Consider the following 22,726-nt stretch of genomic DNA (forward strand, 5'->3'; position numbering starts at 1 on the left):
CTGAGTCATTGGGATTCAGTTTCCTAAGTCATTGGGATTCCAGGCGTGTACCACTGTTCCCAGCCTTGATTTTAGACATCCTCTTAATCCATATTTTCCAGCGTCAGACTCTCTCTGCAACCACCCTTAACATGTATTATTCTAATAACTTTCTCTGTTTACCAAGAAACTTCTTCTATATGATTCCTGGCTCTCCCTCTGTTCTAATACCTCTAACTCTGCTTTCAATCCTTAGAACTAGACATATAACACCTATCTCTTCTACTATAACATTAAATAATCCTTAAACTGTAACAATAAATGCTGGAGAAGCTGTAAGAAAAAAAAAAAAGGAATTCTCATACACATTGGTAGGACTCCACATTAGTCCAACCACTAAGGAAATCTGTATGGAGGTTTCTCAAAAGACTTGTCATGGAACCTCCATATGACCCAGTTCTGATTGCTCAGTATGTACTCAAAAGAATGGAAAAGGACAGCATACTATTGAGATACACATGTATACATATTTCTGACACCACAATTCTCAACAGCCAAGGTGTCTATCAATAGACGAATGAATAAAGAAAATGTGCTATCTATTTATAATGGAGGTTGATTTAGTCATAAAAAAATGAAATATTGTCATTTTTCAAGAAAATGGATAGGACTGGAAAGCAAAATTTTACGTGAAATAAGCCATACACAGAAAGACAACAGTGAGATGTTTTCTTTCGTATGTGAATGCTAGAGAGGAAAAAATGGGGGTGGGATGGGTTGGAGGGGAGGCAGACCTCATGAAAATAGAGACCAATAGAGTGCAGGAAGAGAATCAGGGGGAGAAAAGGAAATGGGTCACAGGAGGAAGTGGGGAATGAAATGTTATGTTATGTGCATGTATGAATATGTCACAATAAAACACACTATTATGCATAATTATAACATGCCAATAAACCTTTAAAACTAGTACAGAACTCAGAATTCTGGTAAGATTACAACTACTCAATGTGCATTCATGGTTGTGAAAAGACAGAATCACATAATAATGTTCTCCTCTTTCAAACTTCCACTCTAAATGTTTCAAAGAATATTGAAAAGCCAGCACTCTATAATGTCACTGTAAATGTGGAAACACATATACACACAGACAACTGTGAAACCAGGGTGAAGGAAAAGCTTCACATCCAGTACTTTCATAAACTTAATAATTCTTCACAGAATTAAGATCTCAGGAAACTATATCCCAGATCCTGGTTTAATTAACCATGAAAACAGATGAAGAGAAGCACTTTTACACTGAACCACTAAAGGAAACTCATTCACGTAAGATGTTGAAAGACTGACGAAGGGAGATAAATTCCAAAATGTCCTACTTCATAGACTGAAAGACCCCAAAGCCAATTTTGAATAAAACAAACAGAAAACTGTAAACTTAAGCTGATAACACTTCAGTTTCATTTTAACATTTGCTAATTTGACAAGTTGTAATGAGTAGAATTCAGCCTCCAAATGGACTGAACCAGTATAACTGTTTCAATGATCTAATACACATCTACACGCCTGCACCCTAATATTGCCCAGAACCCCACTCTACAATAAAAATTAAACCACATGATTCCCTCACTGTTTCACCTTTATTCTTTCCCCTAACACCTTTCCTGTAAGTTATTAGATATCTTTAACTACTAAGTTGTCTTCAAATTTTAAATACATATTCATGATAAAGAAACAGGATGTGGAATCTTCCTAAAGAATTATGCAAATTTTTCTTTACATATTAAGTTTTGATACTGTTATTTGCTGTCTGCTTCTCAGATGTATTGTTATTAAATGAAAACAGACGCATGCCACAAAAACATGAGCTAAATTTTCCTATCCTTTCTTCCTTCTCTGCAGATGCTCTGTCATTGTCTTCTTCTTCTCTTGACAGTAATCAAGCACAAGGGTGGAAAGAGGAAAAAGTTGGAATAGGAAGACTCGGCCTGTGTGCTGCCCAGCACCGCTGAGCCCTCTCTACGTGGGTTTCACTCCCACTCACCCACGTTTGCTGCTGTGTGGCTCTTTGTCCTTGCCCTTATCCTTCTCCTTCTCCCGCTTCTCTTTGTCTCTGCCTTTCCGTCTCTCTCGATCCCTGGAACGGCTGCGGGTTCTTCTGTGACTGGACCTCTCACTGCTACGACTGTGGGAACGTGGTCGAGGTCTTGACCTGGACCTGAGCAAGAACATTTTATTAAAGAAATTTAGTGCACATTCAGTATTTTAATAAGTAGATTATTTTCAAATTATTTCAAGAAATATTTAGTCTTAACTGTGAAGCAAGCAACTGAAGATGACGTTTTATGAGTAGGTGTTTTCAGGTAAAAATGACAACAAAGGGATGTTAGTTTATCATATTCAATAGGATACCAACACTTTCACATGTTCATTCCATTGTCTACTGGTCCTTCACCTTGCTCTAAGGTGAGAGGACTGTTTGTCTCGTCCTCTTCCCATTTTCGCCCCCCAACTTTCTGCCTTCTGCACTTGCCTTACTGAATGGATACTATCTGCCATTTATTCTGTAACATTAATAGACTTAATTATGTGGACCCTAAACTTTGCTAATTACTAAAGTGCTTACCTTGTGATAACTTTGTAAATATTATTCAATGAAGAGAATGCCTATTATGAATAATTTTCTTTCATATTTTTCCTTTTTGGGACACTGGCGATATAATCTAGGAGTACTTCACACTGAGCTCCATCCTCAGTCCTTTCTATCCTTTATTTTGAGACAGAGTCTTGCTAAGTTGCCTAGGCTGGCCTTAAATATGCAATCCTCATGCCTTAGCCTCCCCAGTAGTTGAGATCACAGGCTGCACCACCTCAACAGCCCAAAATAGTTTCTTAAAGGTTAACTGCAATGCAGAATGTGATATCACATCATTGTTGTTTTCTTTTGTTGTTAACATTAAAATCTATTGATTTATCTCATTAAAAATGACACATAAGGAAATACATGTTGTCAACTCTGCAGGATATTAAGGTTCAGTCAGAAAGTATTCCCAAGTGAAAAACTTTTTGTTTGGTTTTTGCTGTTGTTTTTCAATGGAGACACCCTATGCTGCCAGGGCTAGTCTTGAACTTCTGAGCTAAAGTGACCCTCCTGCCCCAGCCTGCTCAGTAGCTAGGATCACAGCACCACCACTCCTGGCAACAAGTCCAAGTCTTCAAGGTTCAAATCATTTCTTGATTATTTACACCTACTCAGATAATACAAAAGACCAAGTCCTACAATCTCTGCTTCTTCGTTTATTTAACCTTGTTTTATTTGTTTCAATAAGACTGTTCATTTACTCTAATCCACCTATTCTTCATAGAAATGAATGACAGTGTTGGCAGGATACATTATGCACTAAAAAGTAACAATTTCAGGTCCTCATTAAGGTACAGATGAGAAAGCCTATCCTAGACTGGCAATGCTACATAAAAATAGACCCAAATCTTCACCATGACAGCTTAGGAACTGATTTCCTTAAAGAGACTCCTAAAGTGCAAGAAGTAAAATCAAGAATCAATAAACAGGACGGATTCAAACTGAAAAGCTTTTTCTCAGCAAAGGAAACAATCAATAACATGAAGAGAGGGCCCACAAAAGAGGAGAAAATCTTTACCACATGTACCTCAGAGTATTAATCCCCAACATATATAAAGAACTTAAAAAAACCTCAACATACATACATACATACATACACCAAAAAAAATAATAATCCAGGGGCTGGGGATGTGGCTCAAGCGGTAGCACGCTCGCCTGGCAAGCGTGCGGCCCAGGTTCGATCCTCAGCACCACATACAAACAAAGATGTTGTGTCCACTGAAAACTAAAAAATAAATATTAAAATTCTCTCTCTCTCTCTCTAAAAAAATTCAATTCATTAAAAAAATAATAATAATCCAATCAATAAATGGGCTAAGGAACTGAACAGGCATTACACAGAAGAGATATAATCAATCGACAAATGTGAAAAAATGTTCAACATCTCTAGCAATTAGAGAAATACAAATCAAAACTACTTTAAGATTTCATCTCACTCAAGTCAGAATGCAATTATGAAGAATTCAAGCAACAATAAATGTTGGTGAGGATGTAGGGGAAAAGGTACACTCATCCATTGCTGGTAGGACTGCAAATTGATATAACTACTCTGGAAAGCAGCATGGAGATTGCTCAGAAAACTCAGAATGGAACCACCATTTGACCCAGCTATCCCACTCCTCCGTCTTACCCAAAGGACTTAAAAAATCAACATACTACAGGGGCTGAGGTTGTGGCTCAGCAGTAGACCGCTTGCCTAGCACATGCGAGGCCCTGGGTTCAACCCTCAGCACCACATAAAAATAAATAAATAAAATAAAGGTATTGTGTCTATCTATAGCTATATAAAAAAAATCAACATACTACAGTGACATAACCATAAATGTGTTTGTAGCAGTACATTTCACAAAAGCTAAACTATAGAACCTAGTTGTCCTTCAACAGATGAATAGATAAAGAAAATGTGGTGTATATATACACAATGGAATATTATTCAGCCATAAAGAATAAAATTATGGCATTTGCAGGTAAATGGATGGAGCTTGAGATTATCATGCTAAGTGAAACAAACCAAAGGCCACATGTTTTTTCTGATATGGAAGGAGCAGGGGCAGGGAGCACCTGGGGAAAAAAAGAGGTACTTTAGGTTAGGCAGAGGTGAGTGAAGGGAGGAAGAGCATGGAGGTAGGAGGGTAATTGGACATTATATGTATATTATATATATGATTACACAACTAGTGTGATTCTATATCATGTACAACCAGAAGAATAAGAAATTATATTCCATTCATGTATGACGTGTCAAAATACCTTCTACTGTTATGTATAACTAATTAGAACAAGAACAACAAAAAAGACACACAAAACCCACAAAGGCACTGGAGAATGACCAAGACAGCAGGGATATTTTGCAGGGGCCAATACGTGGAGAAATGAAACAACAGTGGGGAAGTAGCCAACATTATCAGCTTTGACTCAGAAGGGAAGCTTAAGTCTGTACCCTGATGAAAACGCCAAATGGATCAGAAAACTGCTGGCTTCCTGGTCTCCCCAAAATAGGAAGACTAACTTGAGCAAGCATGGCAACAGGTAAATGAGAGAGAAACCCTGTTTTTTAAAAAAAAAGCCAAAGGAGGGACCAAAAATTCTCTATACAGACTCCATCTATATCTCCAGCTGACTCCTGAATCAGCATATGAAGATCAGACTCCAAATAACTAAGAATAAAATGCTGAACCAAAATTTCAGCTGTCCCCACAGACAAACTTTGAAATTTTAATTTCAAAGTTAATTTTCCAGCTAATTTCCTATTATAACAAAAAAAATTTAAAAAATAGTGTTCAGAAGAATATAACACAACATTCACAGCATGATGTCTGCCATGTCTAGAATAAAATCCAAAATTACTAGACATTAAAAAAAACAGGTAAAAATGTGCTCCATTCTAATTTTTTAAAAAAAGGTAGTACATGTAGGCTAACTCAAAAAATGAATCAAAAATGAATCAGATATTAGAATTAACAGAAAAAAACTTAAAGTAGTAAAGTATACTATGCTTGTAAGTATAGTATAACTATGCTTGGAATGAATATAAAGCTAAGCAATCTCAGGGGAGAAAAAGGAAAAAAAAGAAAAAATAGAAATTCTATAACTGAAGAATGTAATTTCTGAAATTAAAATTATGCTGAATATGATGAAATACAAATTGATCAAAACAGAGGACAGAATCTGTGTACCTGAAATTAAATCAAACAGAATTATCCAATTGGAAGAATAAGAAGGAAAAAAGATTACTGATGAAAAAAAGAAAGACCTTCAGAGATCTGTGTGAAAAGGTCCAAGAATCTAACATGTTTATTTACATACAGAAATACAGAAGACAGAGAATGAAAGTGATATGGTGGCGCACATCTGTAATCCCAGAAGCTCTGAGGCAAGAAGATCTTGAGTTCATGGCCAGCCTTGGAAACTTAGTAAGAGCCTGTCTCAAAACACAAAATAAAAAGGACTAGAGATGTGGCTCAGAGATGGAGTGTCCCTGGGTTCAGACCCAGTAATGATGGGGAGGTGGGGAATGTTTGAGGCAGGGGAAGGGAGAGATAATGATCAGAATACTATTTAACTGGTGGTCAAACATTTTACAAATTTAGTAAGGAAATAATTCAGAGATTCCAGAAGTTTAAAAAACTCCAAGTAAAAAAACCATGAAGATCATGAATAGAAAAATTGATGAAGACTAAGCTAAAGGTGAATGAAACTCTTGAAAATATTAGAGAAAAAAACACATTACTACAAGGGAGCAAGGACATGCCTAAACAATAGGTATCAGAATTGCAGTGAGGTTCTTAAAATGGTCAATGTTATAGTGCAGATCTGGAGCATCCCCTAGAAGCTCCTGTATTCAAGGCTTGTTCCCCAATGCAGCCATGTCCAGAGGTGGGGCTTTTGGGAGGTGAATGGATCATGAGGGTTCTAATCACATCAATGCATTAATCCACTTGATGAGTAATCTGAATGGACTACTGTGAGGAGGTGGAAACTACAGATAGATGGAACATGATTGGAGGAAGTAGATCAATTGGGAACTATATCTTGTCCCTGGATCCTTTTTGTCTTTTTCTTTCTTTCTCTCCCTCCCTCCTTTCTAGCTTCCAGGCTGCCATAAGCTGATCAGCTCTCTTTCACCACACCCTTACCATAATGCTCTGCCTCATCTCAGGCAGAAAGCAGTGGAGCCCACCAATGTGGACTGAAACTTCTATAAACTTGAGCCCAAATAAACCTTTCTTCCTTTAATGTTTGTGTCAGATATTTTGATCACAGTAGGACTAAACCTGACTAAGAGTGAAAGAGGAAAAGTAAGTCAAACCAGCTTTCATATCCAGGAAAAACGCCCCTCAAGAAAATAAAGGAGGGGGTGTATATGCAGCTACATGGTAGCCCTTGTAGTCCTCGAAAGGCTATGTGTTTGATACCTAACTGGGTGGGGGCAGGGGAGGATTTGAAAACAAGAACAACATGTTCTTGTTTAACTTTTAACTACAATATCATCGCTTTCCAGGTTTTTGTTTATTTTGTATTTTTTTTTTGTTTTCCATTTCTCTTCACAAAGTTACACAAATATTTTCTTTAAAAGTTTTAACATAGTATACATTATATTTTAATATATAATTAATCCGGTATACATTGCCTGTGATATGAGATGAGGTATATTTTACTCTCTTATAATTAAAAATCCATTATTCAAAGATTCAAGGATGAAAAAGATCAATCAGAGTAAAAATTGTTTAATAAGGTATTCATAAAGGTAAGGGCAAGGTTGAGGGAAACTAACAAATTTTGTGAAGCACCTTTCCTTCTGTAAACTTGGAGAGGTAAGAGGTGAAACAAGAAAGAGCCATTACGAAAAACTTGTAGGAGAAGGTGACCTAACTGAAGTTATTCTCACCAAAACCATGTAGAAACTAACTCACAGTCTAATAGAGTCTTATAGGGAAGAATAAAGCACTTCGCTCTACTCTTGTATATACTAAGTTCATCTCTTTTGTTCCCCTTTCTGATGGAACTCAACAAGAAACCACGTAACAAAGGGACTTATCATGCAGCCTATAGCATATGTCTCACCAAAAGGTGAAAGATAGAGAAAGGAGCCAATATGGCAGCCATTGGTTCCATGAGACTACTTAGTATTTGAAATATGTCTAGTCTGAATTGAGGTGTGCTATGTGTTAAATAGACATTAGATTCCAAAGAACTACTAGAACAAAGAAAGTGAACATAAAATATCTTTCTAACAATTATTTTCTTTGCAAATTATGTTGGTAATCCATTGGGTTAAATGAAAATATATTAAAATTAATTTCTCTATTTGTTTAAAAAAAGAAGTAAAGGAGAAGAAGGTAACATTCTGTATCTTCAATGTAGTACTATATTTCCAAACAAGAACATTTTTAAGATAAAGAAAGAGTGAAAAATAAATATCCACAGTGGCACTACTTTAAAAAACACTAAAGAAATTGCTGCAGGTTGATAAGAAAAAACAGATGGAAATTTGGATCTTTAGGATGAATGAAGAAGTAAAGCTGAAGTGCTGATGATAAAACTATAAAGGGATTCTTAAAAATAGTAATTAACCAAAAAGGAGGCTGAAAAGAAAGTACAGAGAAAAAAACAAAACAGGAGACAAAGTGCATAACAAAATGATAGATTTAAATCTTATAATATCAATAAAAACTTAAAATATAATGAACTACATACTTTAATTAAAAGGCAGAGCTTGTTACATGGATTTAAAAGACATTTATAACTATATGCTATCTAATAAATATGTACTCTAAATATGCAAACACAGAAGATGAAAGTAAATGCTAAAAGAATATCATGCAAACAATAAACCTAAGGAGAGGAAGTAGATATTAATACCATATGAACTAAACTTCAGAAACTGAGAATATTACCCAAAATAAAAATAGATATTTCATGATGATCAAAGGGTCAATTCATAGCTAGAAATGATACACAATATGTTTATATTACAACAGAATCAAATTAAGAAATTAAACAACTAGACATATAAAAAATCTCTATAGATACACAGAAATTAAATAATATACTTTTGATTAATTCATGGGTAAATAAGAAATCACAAAAGAAACTAGAAAATATTTTAAACTGAATGACAAGGAAAGTACAACATGATTTGTAAGCATGAACTACAGCAAACACAATCTTTGAAGGCAAATTAATAGCTTTAAATGTCTGGGGATCAAAAGAATAAAGGCACAAAATTAATTACCTTGTGTTTTTCATTCTGAAGTTATTAAAAAAAAGAGCAAAGTAAGTAGGTGAAAGGAAGAAAACATTAAAAGTAAAGAGCAAGAAGGGGTGAAACAGATAGAAAAAGCTAACAGAAGCAGAATCTGGTAGGATGAGAATATCAATGAAATTAATGAATCTCCAGCTAGACCAACCAAATAAAAAGAAAAAGGAAAGAGCAAATCACCAAGAATAAAGGAGGTAGCAAAAGGAACCAAAGACAGTAAGGAGTCCTGATGCGCATTCACAGTAAGTTTCAGAGAAGTACTTGCGGGTGAGCAGCAGAAGTGCCTGTCCTACCTCCCCTCTAATGGGTTCCCCTAGTGAACACAGACTGAGCCTGCATCATCAACCCAAAAACATGTTTTCATAAGAAAGAACAGTAATTCCTGTTACTAGTGAAATTAAATTTATCACCATTTTCTCTCCAAGATTATTTGACAATTTTTTTTAATTTGGACATAACTATCTTTCCATATCAAAATTTTATAATCATACTGTCCCTACAGATACTATCTGATTTATTGTGATTAAATCTACTATTACATGTGGGTACACTAAAATTAAGTGGATTATTCCTAAAATTATTGAACAATAATCCATCAAAACTTAAATTTTTCTCATTAAAACAAAGAATAACAATATAATATGGCAAGTCTTTTGTGTCCTCATCTACTGTATATGCATTATATGTATTCAGATATACAGTATACTACCTTAATTTGATTACTGACATTCTGGACATCAGTTGCAGAAATTCAGAGTAAGGTAAGGCTGGTGAAGAGATAAAAACAGTCATTACATGATGATCAAGGGTCAATCAAACAACAAGATATAACAGTTGAAAAGGTATATATGCCCCTATGCCAGAGATGTCAATTTATAGAATAGACATGATTAAATCTACAGAAATGATTAGATCTAAAGGGAAAGATAAGATCAGGTACAATACAGTCTGTTCATCACACTTTCATCACAGAACACATCATCCAAACAGAAATTTAATATTAAAAAAAGTACCAGTTAAACTAGACTATGGATCAACTGAATTTACCAGATACTTAAGAATCATTTCAAACAGTGCAGAATATAATCTTTTTATCGGCACACTGAATATTCTCCAAAATAAACAATATTGGGTCACAAAACAAATCTCAATAATTTTTTAATCATCTCTGGCCACAAGGAATAAAACTAGAAATTGACAACAACAGAATAAAACATGAGAAATTATAAAAATTCATGGAGTCTTAGCAACATAATACTGAATGAAGCATGATTTCAATGAAAACAAAAATCACAATGGAAATTTTAAAATTTCATGAAACATATTTCATAAACATAACATACCAAATGGGCTACAGAAGGAAGTACACAACAATAAATATCTACATCAAAAACTAGAAAGATTTCAAATAATCTAAGGATGTAAAACAATAACCAAGAAAAACAAAAACAAAACACACACAAAATTAGTCTATGTGTTCAAGAAAGAAAATAACAAAGATCAGAACAGAAATAAAATAGAAAATAAAAGTACAATACAAAAAAACAACGAAACAAAGAGTTGGGTTTAAGTTAGACTTTGAGCAAGATTAAGGGGAAAAAAGGAGAAGACCGAAATAAATAACATGAAAAAGGAGACATTACAACTGATACCACACAAATTGGAAAAGCTGGAAGAAATGGATAAATTTCTAGACACAAAAAACTACTGAAATTGAAGACACAACACCTCAAAAGAGCAATGATGAGTACCAACACACAGAGTCAATAGTGTCTTTGCCTCCCTACAAAGATAGTGTCAGGCCTGTAAAGGGAGGGGAGCCTTCCAAACTCCCTCTGCAAGGCCAGCACTGCCCTGATGCCAAAACCAGACAAGGACACAGAAAACAAAACTGTACACCAATATCTCTAACAAACTGAAACACACAAGTTTCAAAACATTATTAGCAAATCAAGTCCAACAGAACATCCAAAAGATCATTCTTCATGATCAAGTTGGATTTATCCCAGGTATGCAAAGGATGGTTCAACATAAGCACATCATAATGTAAAACATCACACCAACAGAATGAAGAATAAAAATCACATCATCATCTCAAGAGATATAGAAAGAGCATCTGATAAAATTCAACATTACTTCATGACACTAACTCTGAACAGATTATACCCAGACTGACAAATCCACAGCCAAAATCATCCAAATGGGGAAAGATTGAAGGCACTTCCTTTGATATATGAAACAAGGCAAGGACATCCTCTCACTGTGCTTATTCAATTGAGTATTGGAGTCTTGGCCAAAGCTATTAGGAAAGAGAAGGAAATGAAAGGCACACAAACAGTAAGGCGTTAAGTCAATTCTCTCTGTTGCAGATGATGTGATCCAGTCTACAGAAAACCCTAAAGACTGCACTAAAAGACTTATAATAACTAATGGATGAATTCAGTAATGTTACAGCGTACAAAACTCAATGGCATTTTAATATACCAGTAATGAGACTGCTCAGCAAGAAATCAAGAAAGCAATCCCATTCACAATAACTTCTAAATAAGACAAACTTAGGACTAAATTTAACTAAGGAAAATGAAAGAAATGGAAGACACATATACACAAAAGAAAGAGACCTTCCATTTTCAAGGATTGAAAGAATTAATACTATTAAAATGTCCAGATTTCCCAAAGGGATTTACAGATTCAATGCAATTACCATTAAAATATCATTAAAATATCAATAGAGCTAGAAAATACAATCCTAAAATCTATATAAAAACACAAAAAACCCTGGTAGTTAAAGTAATTCTAAACAAAAGAACAAAGCTAGAGACATGAAAATACCTGGTTCTAAGAGGTACTGCAGAGTCACAATAAGCAAAACACCATGGTATTGGTATAAAAACAGACATACATACCAATAGAACACAACAGAGTTCCCAGAATTAAACACAGACATCATAACCAGTTGGTTCTCGACAAAAGTACAAAAAACAATTAATTGTAGAGGACAGTCTTTTCAATAAATGGTGGAAGGAAAACCAGAATTACAGATGCAGAAGACTGAAGCATGAAGCTTATCTCTCATTCTAAACAAAGTTCAACTCAAAATGGATCACAGATCCAAACCTAAGACATGAAATACTAAAATTACTAGAAGAAAATAGCAAAACACTTTAAGATACTAGTATAGGTAATGATTTTCTGGATATGACCCCAAAAGTATAGGAAATAAAAGGAAAAAAAACAGAAAATGGGATTAAATCAAACTAAAAATCTTCTACATGGAAAAGGAAACAGTCAACAAAGTGAGGAAACAACCATTCACCATTTAACAGGATTAATATCCAGAATACATAGGAACTTAAAAATTTCACAACCGGTGGGAGGTCAAGCCCAGGGCCCAGAACCACCCACACTGGCCTGTGCGGAACCCAGGCTCACAGGGCGAGTGGTCCACCCCTCTCCTGGCAGGGCAGACATCAGCCAGAGCCTAGCCTCTGGCTCAGACTGCCCCTTCCGACCAACAGACTACCAAGGGAGGTCAAGCCCAGTGAACCAGAACCAACCAATCCAACTTGCACAGGACCCATATCCAGGTGAGGTAGCATTCACTGAGAGACACCAGCAGGGTCTATAATCCCAACATCAAGGTGAGGTACAGACAATCTGCACAGGTACTACAAGAATATAGGGAAGAAACTGTAATATCTCAGATCCACAGTGCAAGAAAGGAATGCACATAAACGTCATGAAAAAAATAAGGAAGAAAAGGGTCCCAATGGGGACATGATAATAAGAGAACCCATGGACAGCAAAGATGATGAAATGTCAGAGAAGGAGTTCAGAAGGTTCATAATTAAAATATTCTGTGAATTAAATAATGACCTAAATGAGCAAATACAGGCAAAAATTGATCATTCCAACAATGAGATAAGAGAGCAAATACAGGTAGCAAAAGATTACTTGAGAGAGAGAGACTCTGAAAAACAAGAAACAGTCAGAAATCCTTAAAATGAAAGATACAATAAATCAAATAAAAAACTCAATAGAAAGCATAACCAACACTAGATCACTTGGAAGAAAGAACATCAGATAATGAAAACAAAGCATGCAATCTGGAAAATAAAGTTGATCACACAGTGAAGATAGTTAGAAACCATGAACAGAACATCCAAAAATTATGGGACAGCATGAAAAGACCAAATCTAAGAGTTATTGGGATAGAGGAAGGCACAGAGATTCAAACCAAAGGAATGCACAATCTCTTCAATGAGATAATATTAGAAAATTTCCCAAACACGAAAAACGAATTAAAAAACCAAATACAAGAGGCTTATAGGACACCCAGATGTACAAAATTACAAAAGATCTACACCAAGGTACATTATAATGAAAATGCCTAGCATACAGAATAAGGATAGAAACTTAAAAGCCACAAGAGAGAGGAATCAGATCACAAATAGGGGGAAACCAATTCGTACTTCAGCATACTTTTCAACCCAGACCCTCAAAGCCAGGAGATCGCAGAAAAACATATACCAAGCTTTGAAAGAAAATGGATTGCCAACCAAGAATCTTATATTCAGCAAAATTAAGCTTTAGATTTGATGATGAAATAAAAACATTCCATGATAAACAAAAATTAAAAGAATTTACAACTACAAAGCCTGCACTACAGAACATCCTCAGCAAAATATTCCAAGAAGAGGAAATGAAAAACACTGATGAAAATCAGCAAAGTGATTACACTAAAGGAAACTCTAATCAGAAGAGAAACCAAATCATGTTAAATACCAAAAAATAAACAAAAATGGCTGGGAATACAAATCATGTCTCAATAATAACCCTGAATGTTAATGGCCTAAACTGACCAATCAAAAGACATAGACTAGCAGATTGGATCAAAGGAAAAAAAAAAACCAACAACATGCTGCCTCCAAGAGACTCATCTCATAGAAAAAACACATCCACAGACTGAAGGTGAAGGGTTGAGAAAAATCATATGACTCACATGGACTGTGGAAGCAAGCAGGGATTTCCATCCTCATATCAAATAAAGTAGACTTCAAACTAAAGTCAATCAAAAAGAATAAAGAAGGATACTACATACTTTTTTTTTTAAGAGAGGAGAGAGAGAGAGAGAGAGAGAGAGAGAGAGAGAGAGAGAACTTTTGATATTTATTTTTCAGTTTTTGGCGGACACAACATCTTTGTTTGTATGTGGTGCTGAGGATCGAACCTGGGCCGCACGCATGCCAGGCGAGAGCGCTACTGCTTGAGCCACATCCCCAGCCCCCATACTTTTCAAGGGAACCATACACCAACAAGATTTAATAATTATAAATATATACGCCCCAAACAATGGAGCATCTACGTTCATCAAACACTTCTCAAGTTCAAGAGTCAAATAGACGACAACACAATAATTTTAACACACCTCTTTTATCACTAGATAGATCTTCCAAACAAAAGCTGAACAAAGAAACTATAGAACTCAATAATACAACCAATAACTTAGACTTAACTGACATATATGGAATATTTCATCCTTCAATGAGAATACACTTTCTTCTCAGAAGCACATGGATCCTTCTTTAAAATAGACCATATACTATGCCACAAAGCAACATAGAATAACAAATATAAAAAAGTAGAGATACTACCCTGCATTCTATCAGATCATAATGGAATGAAATTAGAAATCAATGACAAAATAAGAAATAAAATCCACTCCAACACCTGGAGACTAAATAATATGCTACTGTAACAATGGGTTCTAGAAGACATCAAGGAAGACACTAAAAAATTTTTAGAGGTGAATGACAACACAGATACAACATATCGAAATCTCTGGGACACTATGAAAGCAGTTCTAAGAGGAAAGTTCTTTGCGTGGAGTTCATTCCTTAAAAGAAGAAAAAGTCAACAAATAAATGACCTAACAATACATCTCAAAGCCCTAGAAAAAGAAGAACAAATCAACACCAAAAGAAGCAGATGACAAGAAATAATTAAAATCAGAGCTGAAATCAATGAACTTGAAACAACTGAAAAAACTGACAGAACACAAACTTGGTTCTTTGAAAAAATAAATAAAATTGACAGATCCTTAGCCATGCTAATAAAGAGAAGGAGAGAGAAAACTCAAATAGCTAACATGTGATGAAAAAGGAAATATCACAACAGACACTACAGAAATATAGAAGATAATTAGAAATTATTTTGAAAACCTATACTCCAATAAAATAGAAAATATTAAAGGAATCGACAATTTTCTAGAATCATATAATTTGCCCAAATTGAATCAGGATGATGTACACAATTTAAACAGATCAATTTCAAGTGAGGAAAACAGCAGACGCCATCAAAAGTCTACCAACCAAGAAAAGCCCAGGTCCGAACAGATACACAGCCGAGTTCTACAAGACCTTTAAAGAAGAAATAATACCAATACTCTTCAATTTATTTCAGGAAATAAAAAAAAGAGGCAGCACTTCCAAACTCATTCTATGAGGCTAATATCACTGTGATTTTCCAAAACCAGGCAAAAACACATCAAAAAAAGAAAACTTCAGACCAATATCTCTAATGAACATGGATGCAAAAATTCTCAATCAAAATCTGGCAAATCAAATATAAAAATATCAAAAAGATCATGCACCACCATCAAGTGGGATTCATGCCAGAGATGCAAGGTTGGTTCAACATACAGAAATCAATAAATGTAATGGATCACATCAATAGAATTAAAGATAAGAATCATATGATCATGTCAATAGAATAGAAAAGCATTTGACAAAATACAGCTCCCCTTTATGTTCAAAACACTAGAAAAAATAAGAATAACAGGACATATGTCAACATCATAAAGGCTATCTATGCTAAGCTCCAGGCCAACATCATTCTAAATGGAGGAAGAATTAAAGGCATTCCCTCTAAAAACTGGAACAAGATAGGGATGCCCTCTTTCACCACTTCTGTTCAACATAGTTCTTGAAACACTGGCCAGAGCAATTAGATAGAGGAAAGAAATTAAATGGATACACATAGGAAAAAAAGAACTCAAATTGGCACTATTTGCTGATGATATGGTTCTATACATAGAAGACCCTAAAAGTTCCACCAGAAAACTTCTAGAACTAGTAAATAAAATAAGCAAAGTAACAGGATACAAGATCATCACCCAAAAATCAAGGGCATTTCTGTATATCAATAACAAATCCTCAGAAAGAGAAACAAGGAAAACTACCCCATTTACAATAGCCTCAAAAAAAAACAAAAACAACTTGAGAATCAACAAAAGAGGTGAAAGATCTATATAATGAAAATTACAGAACCCTAAAGAAAGAAGTCAAAGAAGACCTTAGAAGATGGAAAGATCTACCTTACTCTTGGATAGAAAGAATTAATATTATCAAAATGACCATACTTCGAAAAGCACTATACAGATTTAATGCAATTCAGATCAAAATCCCAAATGACACTCCCCACAGAAATATAAAAAGCAATCATGAAATTCATCTGGAAAAATAAGAGACCAAGAATAGCTAAAGCAATCCTTAGCAGGAAGAGTGAAACAGGTGGCATCATTATACCAGACCTTAAACTATACTACAGAGCAATAGTAACAAAAACAGCATGGTATTGGCACCAAAACAGACTGGTAGACCAATGGTACAGAACTGAGGACACAGAGATTAACTCACAAAATTATAATTACCTTATATTAGACAAAGATGACAAAAACATACATTGGAGAAAAGATAGCCTCTTCAACAAATGGTGCTGGGAAAACTGGAAATCCATATGCAACAAAATTAAATTAAACCCCTATCTCTCACCATGCACAAAACTCAACTCAAAATGGATCAAGGACTAAAGAATAAAACCAGAGACCCTGTGTCTAACAGAAGAAAAAGTAGGCCCTAATCTCATCATGTGGGATTAGGCCCCAACTTCCTTAATGACTCCTATGGCACAAGAATTAAAATTAAGAATCAATAAATGTAATGGACTCAAACTAAAAAGTTTCTTCTCAGCAAAAGAAACAATCTGTGGGGTGAATACAGAGCCTACATCTTGGGAGCAAATCTTTATCCCTCACACATTAGATAGAGCACTAATCTTTTTTTTTTTAAATTTTTTTTTTCGGAGTCATATATGAGTGACAAACAACCAGGAATATAGTTTTTTTTTGTTTTTTTTTTTAGAGAGAGAAGAGAGAGAGAGAGAGAATTTTTTTTAATATTTATTTTTTAGTTCTCAGGGGACACAACATCTTTGTTGGTATGTGGTGCTGAGGATCGAACCCGGGCCGCACGCATGCCAGACGAGCGCTCTACCGCTTGAGCCACATCCCCAGCCAGAGCACTAATCTCTAAGGTACATAAAGAATTCAAAAAGCTTAAACACACACGCACACACACACACACACACACACACATAAAATAACCCAATCAATAAATGGGCCAAGAACAGACAATTCTCAGAAGATGATATATAATAAATCAACAATATATGAAAAAATGTTCATCATCACTAGCAATTAGAGAAATGCAAATCAAAACCACTCTAAGATTTCATCTCACTCCAGTCAGAATGGCAGATATTATGAAGACAAACAACAATAAGTATTGGAGAGGATGTGGAGAAAAGGTACACTCATACACTGCTGGTGGAACTGCAAATTGGTGCAGCCAATATGGAAAGCAGTATGGAGATTTCTTGGAAATTGGGAATGGAACCACCATTTGACCCAGCTATCCCTCTCCTAGGTCTATACCCAAAGGACTTAAAAACAGTATACTACAGGGGCACAGCCACATCAATGTTTGTAGCAGCACAATTCACAATAGCTAAACTGTGGAACCAACCTAGATGCTCTGATGAATGGATTAAAAAAAATGTGGCATATATACCCAATGGAATATCACTCAGCAATAAAAGAGAATAAAATCATGGCATTTGCAGGTAAATGGATGAAGTTAGAGAAGATAATGAATGTTAAGTGACGTTAGCCAATCCCAAAAAACCAAAAGCCGAATGTTTTCTTTGATATAAGGAGGCTGATCCATAGGGGGATAGGGAGAGGGAGCATGGGAGGAATAGAGGAACTCCAGATAGGGCAGAGGGGTTGGTGGGGAAGGGGGGGACATGATGTTATTAATGATGGTGGAATGTGATGATCATTATTATCCAAAGTACATGTATGAAGACACACACACCCAAAAAAAAAAAAAAGTCTTCAAAACAAAAAAACAAGTAATCCAATTTTAAAATGAGTAAATGATTAGCTTCAAAATAAGAAAGGCAAATGGCCAACAAATACATGAATAACTGTTCAACATCATTAGCCATTAGGCAAATATAAAGCAGAACTAAAATGAGATATCATCTCATCCCAGTTAGAATGGCTATTATCCAAAAACAAATGCTGGCAAGGATGTGAAGAAACAGAAACTCTCACAGACTATTCGCAGGAATGTAAACTAGTACAACTGTTTGGAGAACAGTATGGTTTTTCCTCAAAAAACTACAAATGTATCTACCACATGATCCAGCAATTATGGGTACATATCCAAAGGAAATGAAGTCAGCATACCAAAGAGAGACCTACATGGCCCATATTTATTGTTCCATTCACAATACTTAAGATAGAGACTGATCTAGGTGGCTATCTACCATGATTGAAGAAAATGTGAAATACATATAGATATTTATATATATACAGAATATTATTTAGCCCTATACAAAAATGCAGTTAGGTCATTTGCAGCAAAATGGATAGAGCTGGAGGACAATATGTTAAGAGAAACAAGCCAGACACAGAAAAACAACTACTGCTGGTTGTCTCACGTGGCTGACCTGAATGTAGAATAGTGGTTACCATAGGCTGCAAAGGCCAGAGTTGGTCCATGTACACTGTATAAATGTACTGAGATATCACTAAACTCCACTAATATATAAAGCTAATATATGTGAATCAAATTAAACTTTTAAAAGATGAGTTACTTTAAACTCTAATAAACTTTGATTATGTTTTGAATAAATGTCTAATATAATTTTTCTTAGTGGTTTTTCTTTTTTACCCTAAAAAATACAAGTTGGACAAAATGTACAATCACAGATTACAGATGAGATGAGATTTTGGTGAAATTGTGTTTTTATTGTACTCTCAGAACTAATATATCTGTTATTAATATACCTCAAGTTATATAGTTATTAAAAAATAATTCCTCAAACAACTGATTTCCGCTCTGAGCATTTGTTTCCTTTCTCTGCAAAATGAGAGTAAGATGAGAACAGTAACTGCCTTAGTATGAAGGTTAAATAATAACACCTAAATAAATTGTGAGCTTCCAGACAAGTGACTTAGAGCAAGAGGCAGGCACTGAGAAAGCAGCAACTGAGAGGGACATACTAATGTAAATGAATCTGTAAGATCTGAATCAGAAACATATGAAACACATTTCCCTCATACCACAGCTAGCCCAATAAATAGCAGTATTCTGATATTGACAGACTTTTAAAATCTTAAATTTGGCATAAGCATTGCTCAAATTTCACTGTATTTCTTTGATATAGTAAGGTGAGTAAGAATTTGAAGAGCTACAATCCATGTCGTCTCAGCATGTAACCCTTAGCAGCTATGAACAAACAGGAAGACCAAATCACCTATCATCTAAGCCTTTAAGCCTTTTGAGAATAAAAAAGGATCTTCTGGAGCATTAAGAGGTAGCATAACACAACAACATGGCCAACTAGACACTGACTTTCCCAAAGAAACCAGAATATAATCACTCTCCTATCCCCACTATAGCAAAGTTACAGAAAGCAATTACCATAGCTTTCTATCAATAACCACCAAACCCAATCTTGCGTTAGCACCTGGTGGTCCCACTCTCTCCTCCCAACTTAGCCAATTAATACAGCAAACCCTTTATCTCCAGAGATCTCTCAGTTTTCCCCAACACAATGACAACAATGTGAAAAACATATGCCTGCCATTCTCCAAAATTGTCTTGCTCTTTGTTCACCGTGTGTCATACTACAAGCAACCCACACCATTCTAGAATCGTCTCCCACAAATGTTGCTGCTATTGTATTGTGAACTGTGATGTAACAGCAAATTTATAAGTGTATTTAAATTTGGCATCAAATTTAAAGAAAGTACTGAATTTTAAAACAATACAGTATGTAATACAAGCGACTGCACCTTTCCCCACCAGTCTTACTGTTCATTTTTTAAATTCTCATACCGGAGGACTCTTAACTCTTCCTTATAGGTTACAAGTAGTAAAAAGTGTATCTAGAGAAAAATACATGGGAGAAAAAAACACAAATGAAAAAAAAAAACCCAACAACAACAAGCAAAACAAAATTATTAAAGGCCGTTAAAATGGACTACAAAATTGTTAGATGTTAGTCATCATAATAATTATTTTTACACAGTTATGGAAAAGACTCATATCCTAGATATACAACCAACCTTATTTACTGCAAACAGCTTTACTTACAAATTTGAAAGGTCCCCATCAAGAAAAGAATAAAAAGATTTTCTACTTTAACCAACAACAACAAAAAAAAACTATATTAAAATTTAAGATGTTATTTGTCCCTGGTTCCTTAAATAAATATTTTTCTGATAAATCACTCTAGAAGTCTCTGGAGTACCAAAACCAATATGGAGATATATTATAAGAAAAGAACCATTTGATAAAAAATGTGGCACTCTAGAACACACAATATATAAGCAATAAATGGACAGCAGGATGTCCTATTATACCAGATAAATGCTTTCAATATCTACAGAATAAGAAGAGTCTCTATAACATTCCTACATAAAATGAATTACTGTCCTCAAAAACCAATTTGTCAAGTTTCTTAATTGGCTAATAAGTTCTAAACACATGTAATCAAAACAAATACCCTAATATTTTATTTCAAAAAAAATAGCTATAGTATTTCAGGTAGTCTCTTAAGTTGAGTCTTATACATAAAGACAACCTTTACCATAAAATAAAACTAATTAAAATTAAATAAGATAATTACATATTGTGTAAAAACTAGCATGGATTCCATGTCAGGATGAAATTGTAAACAAGGACAACTAATATTACTCCCTACCAAAACCCCCAATTAAAACCATAATAAGAATTTTTTCAAAGAATCTACAGTATGGAAAAGGAGGTACTAGTAGGTGACTCACTGGTGAAGGAAAACCAGAAAACAAAGTGCTAAAGTGATGGCCTCTACAAAAACAAGAACATGTTAAAGGAATTGAACAGCTATCACCATTAGAAGTGCCCATTAATTACAGAAATGCCACTTTACTGAACTAAATAAAACAGAAACCTTACAAGCCACCCAAAACCTTCAGGACATACATAGAACTGTTATTACAGATACAGAAAACTCTTTGTGTCATAAGTAAGAAAAAAGAGAAGGATAAAACAACTAAATATTCACACAAACCAACTTTCAAAGACAAAGAAACAAAAAAATTCAGACAAAACATGCAAATATGACTCATTAAAAAAAAAAGATATGAGGAGAGAAGGTTCTAATATGGATGGCAGGAATCTCCCCAGAACACTGCGTTGGGCAAAGGTCATGGAGCCAACATGGACACATTCAGTGTGAAGGGGTGAGCACTACCTCAGATGGGGTGCAGAATCTTCAGAGAAGATTAAATGTTCAAAGTCCATACTTTGCAAGACTACAGTAAATTTTGTCAAGTGTGATATTTCAATTATAATACACAAATCAATAACAACTAATGTGTCAACTTTTTTCAGATGGGGAAAATGTTCACTAAACTAGCATGAAGAAATGATGTATGCCAATTTTAACATATATTCACGAGTATTCTGTTCATCCTATCTATCTTACATCAAAAACAGTTTAGTAATAAATGATTTTTAAGTAATACCAGCACCATTTTTCTTAAAATTTAGTTTGTGTGAATATTTGGTTGTCTTCTCCTTCACATGATAGCCACATCCCACTTTTTTGCAAAGATATTTGGCATAAAATGTGCCATGATTATGTAGTGGAATACAGGATTCTGATCAAGTCACTAAGAAGACAGTCAAGTTGCCATCAAAAATACACAGCAAAATAATGTCATCAATTTTCCTAAGAAGTGTGTGCAATGTTATAACCAGCCAAGCTATCCTTTAAAGAATCAATGCTACAGGAAAAAAAGGTAATAAAAGTAGTAATTTTTGTTGGACTCTATTATATCAAGAACATGCTACTATTTCTATGAAATCACTTAAAGTATAATTAAAGGAATGTAAACTAACAAGCTGATAAAGAAGAAAATAAAAAAAGACTAACCAAAAAAGAAAAAAAAATTATACCACACAAGAAAAAAAAAAGTAAGATGGCAGATTTAACTCCAAATGTATCAGTAATTAATAAAACAAAAATGAACTAAACAATACAAATGAAAGAAAATGACTGACAGAATGAAAAATGCAACCAAACTACAGGCAACTTTCAAAATGAACACCTTAAATATAAAACCAAAGAAAAGTTGAAAGTAAAAGTATGAAAAAAATATATCATGCAGGCACTAAAAGAAAGATGATAGTATCAGCTGAAGTAGACTTCAAAGCAAAGCCGTATCTAGAAATAAAGAGAGACTTCATCTATAATAAGGTCAATCTACAAAGAAGATACAGCAATGCTGAATTTATAAACACAATAACAGAGCCTCAAAACATATAAAGCAAAGCTAATGAAATTTAAAAGCAGACTTCTTATTGTGCATTTGTCTGTAAACATTTAATAACTGATAAAATAGGCAAGTTTTAAAAGAAAATTTTTAAAGAAAAAGATTTGAATAGTTAAAT

General features: G+C 34.6%; 1 protein-coding gene across 1 annotated transcript in view; it reads right to left on the reverse strand.

The window, feature by feature from the left end:
* Rsrc1 (arginine and serine rich coiled-coil 1) overlaps nt 1-22,726 on the reverse strand; it is a 372,541-nt gene that overhangs the window by 257,597 nt on the left and 92,218 nt on the right. The window contains exon 4 of the mRNA XM_077793852.1: nt 2,018-2,191. Within this exon, the coding sequence (XP_077649978.1) occupies nt 2,018-2,191 (174 nt within the window). The remainder of the gene's footprint in view (nt 1-2,017; nt 2,192-22,726) is intronic.

The sequence above is a fragment of the Urocitellus parryii genome, chromosome 2, assembly GCF_045843805.1.
Source record: "Urocitellus parryii isolate mUroPar1 chromosome 2, mUroPar1.hap1, whole genome shotgun sequence".
In the NCBI taxonomy this organism is placed as follows: domain Eukaryota; kingdom Metazoa; phylum Chordata; class Mammalia; order Rodentia; family Sciuridae; genus Urocitellus; species Urocitellus parryii.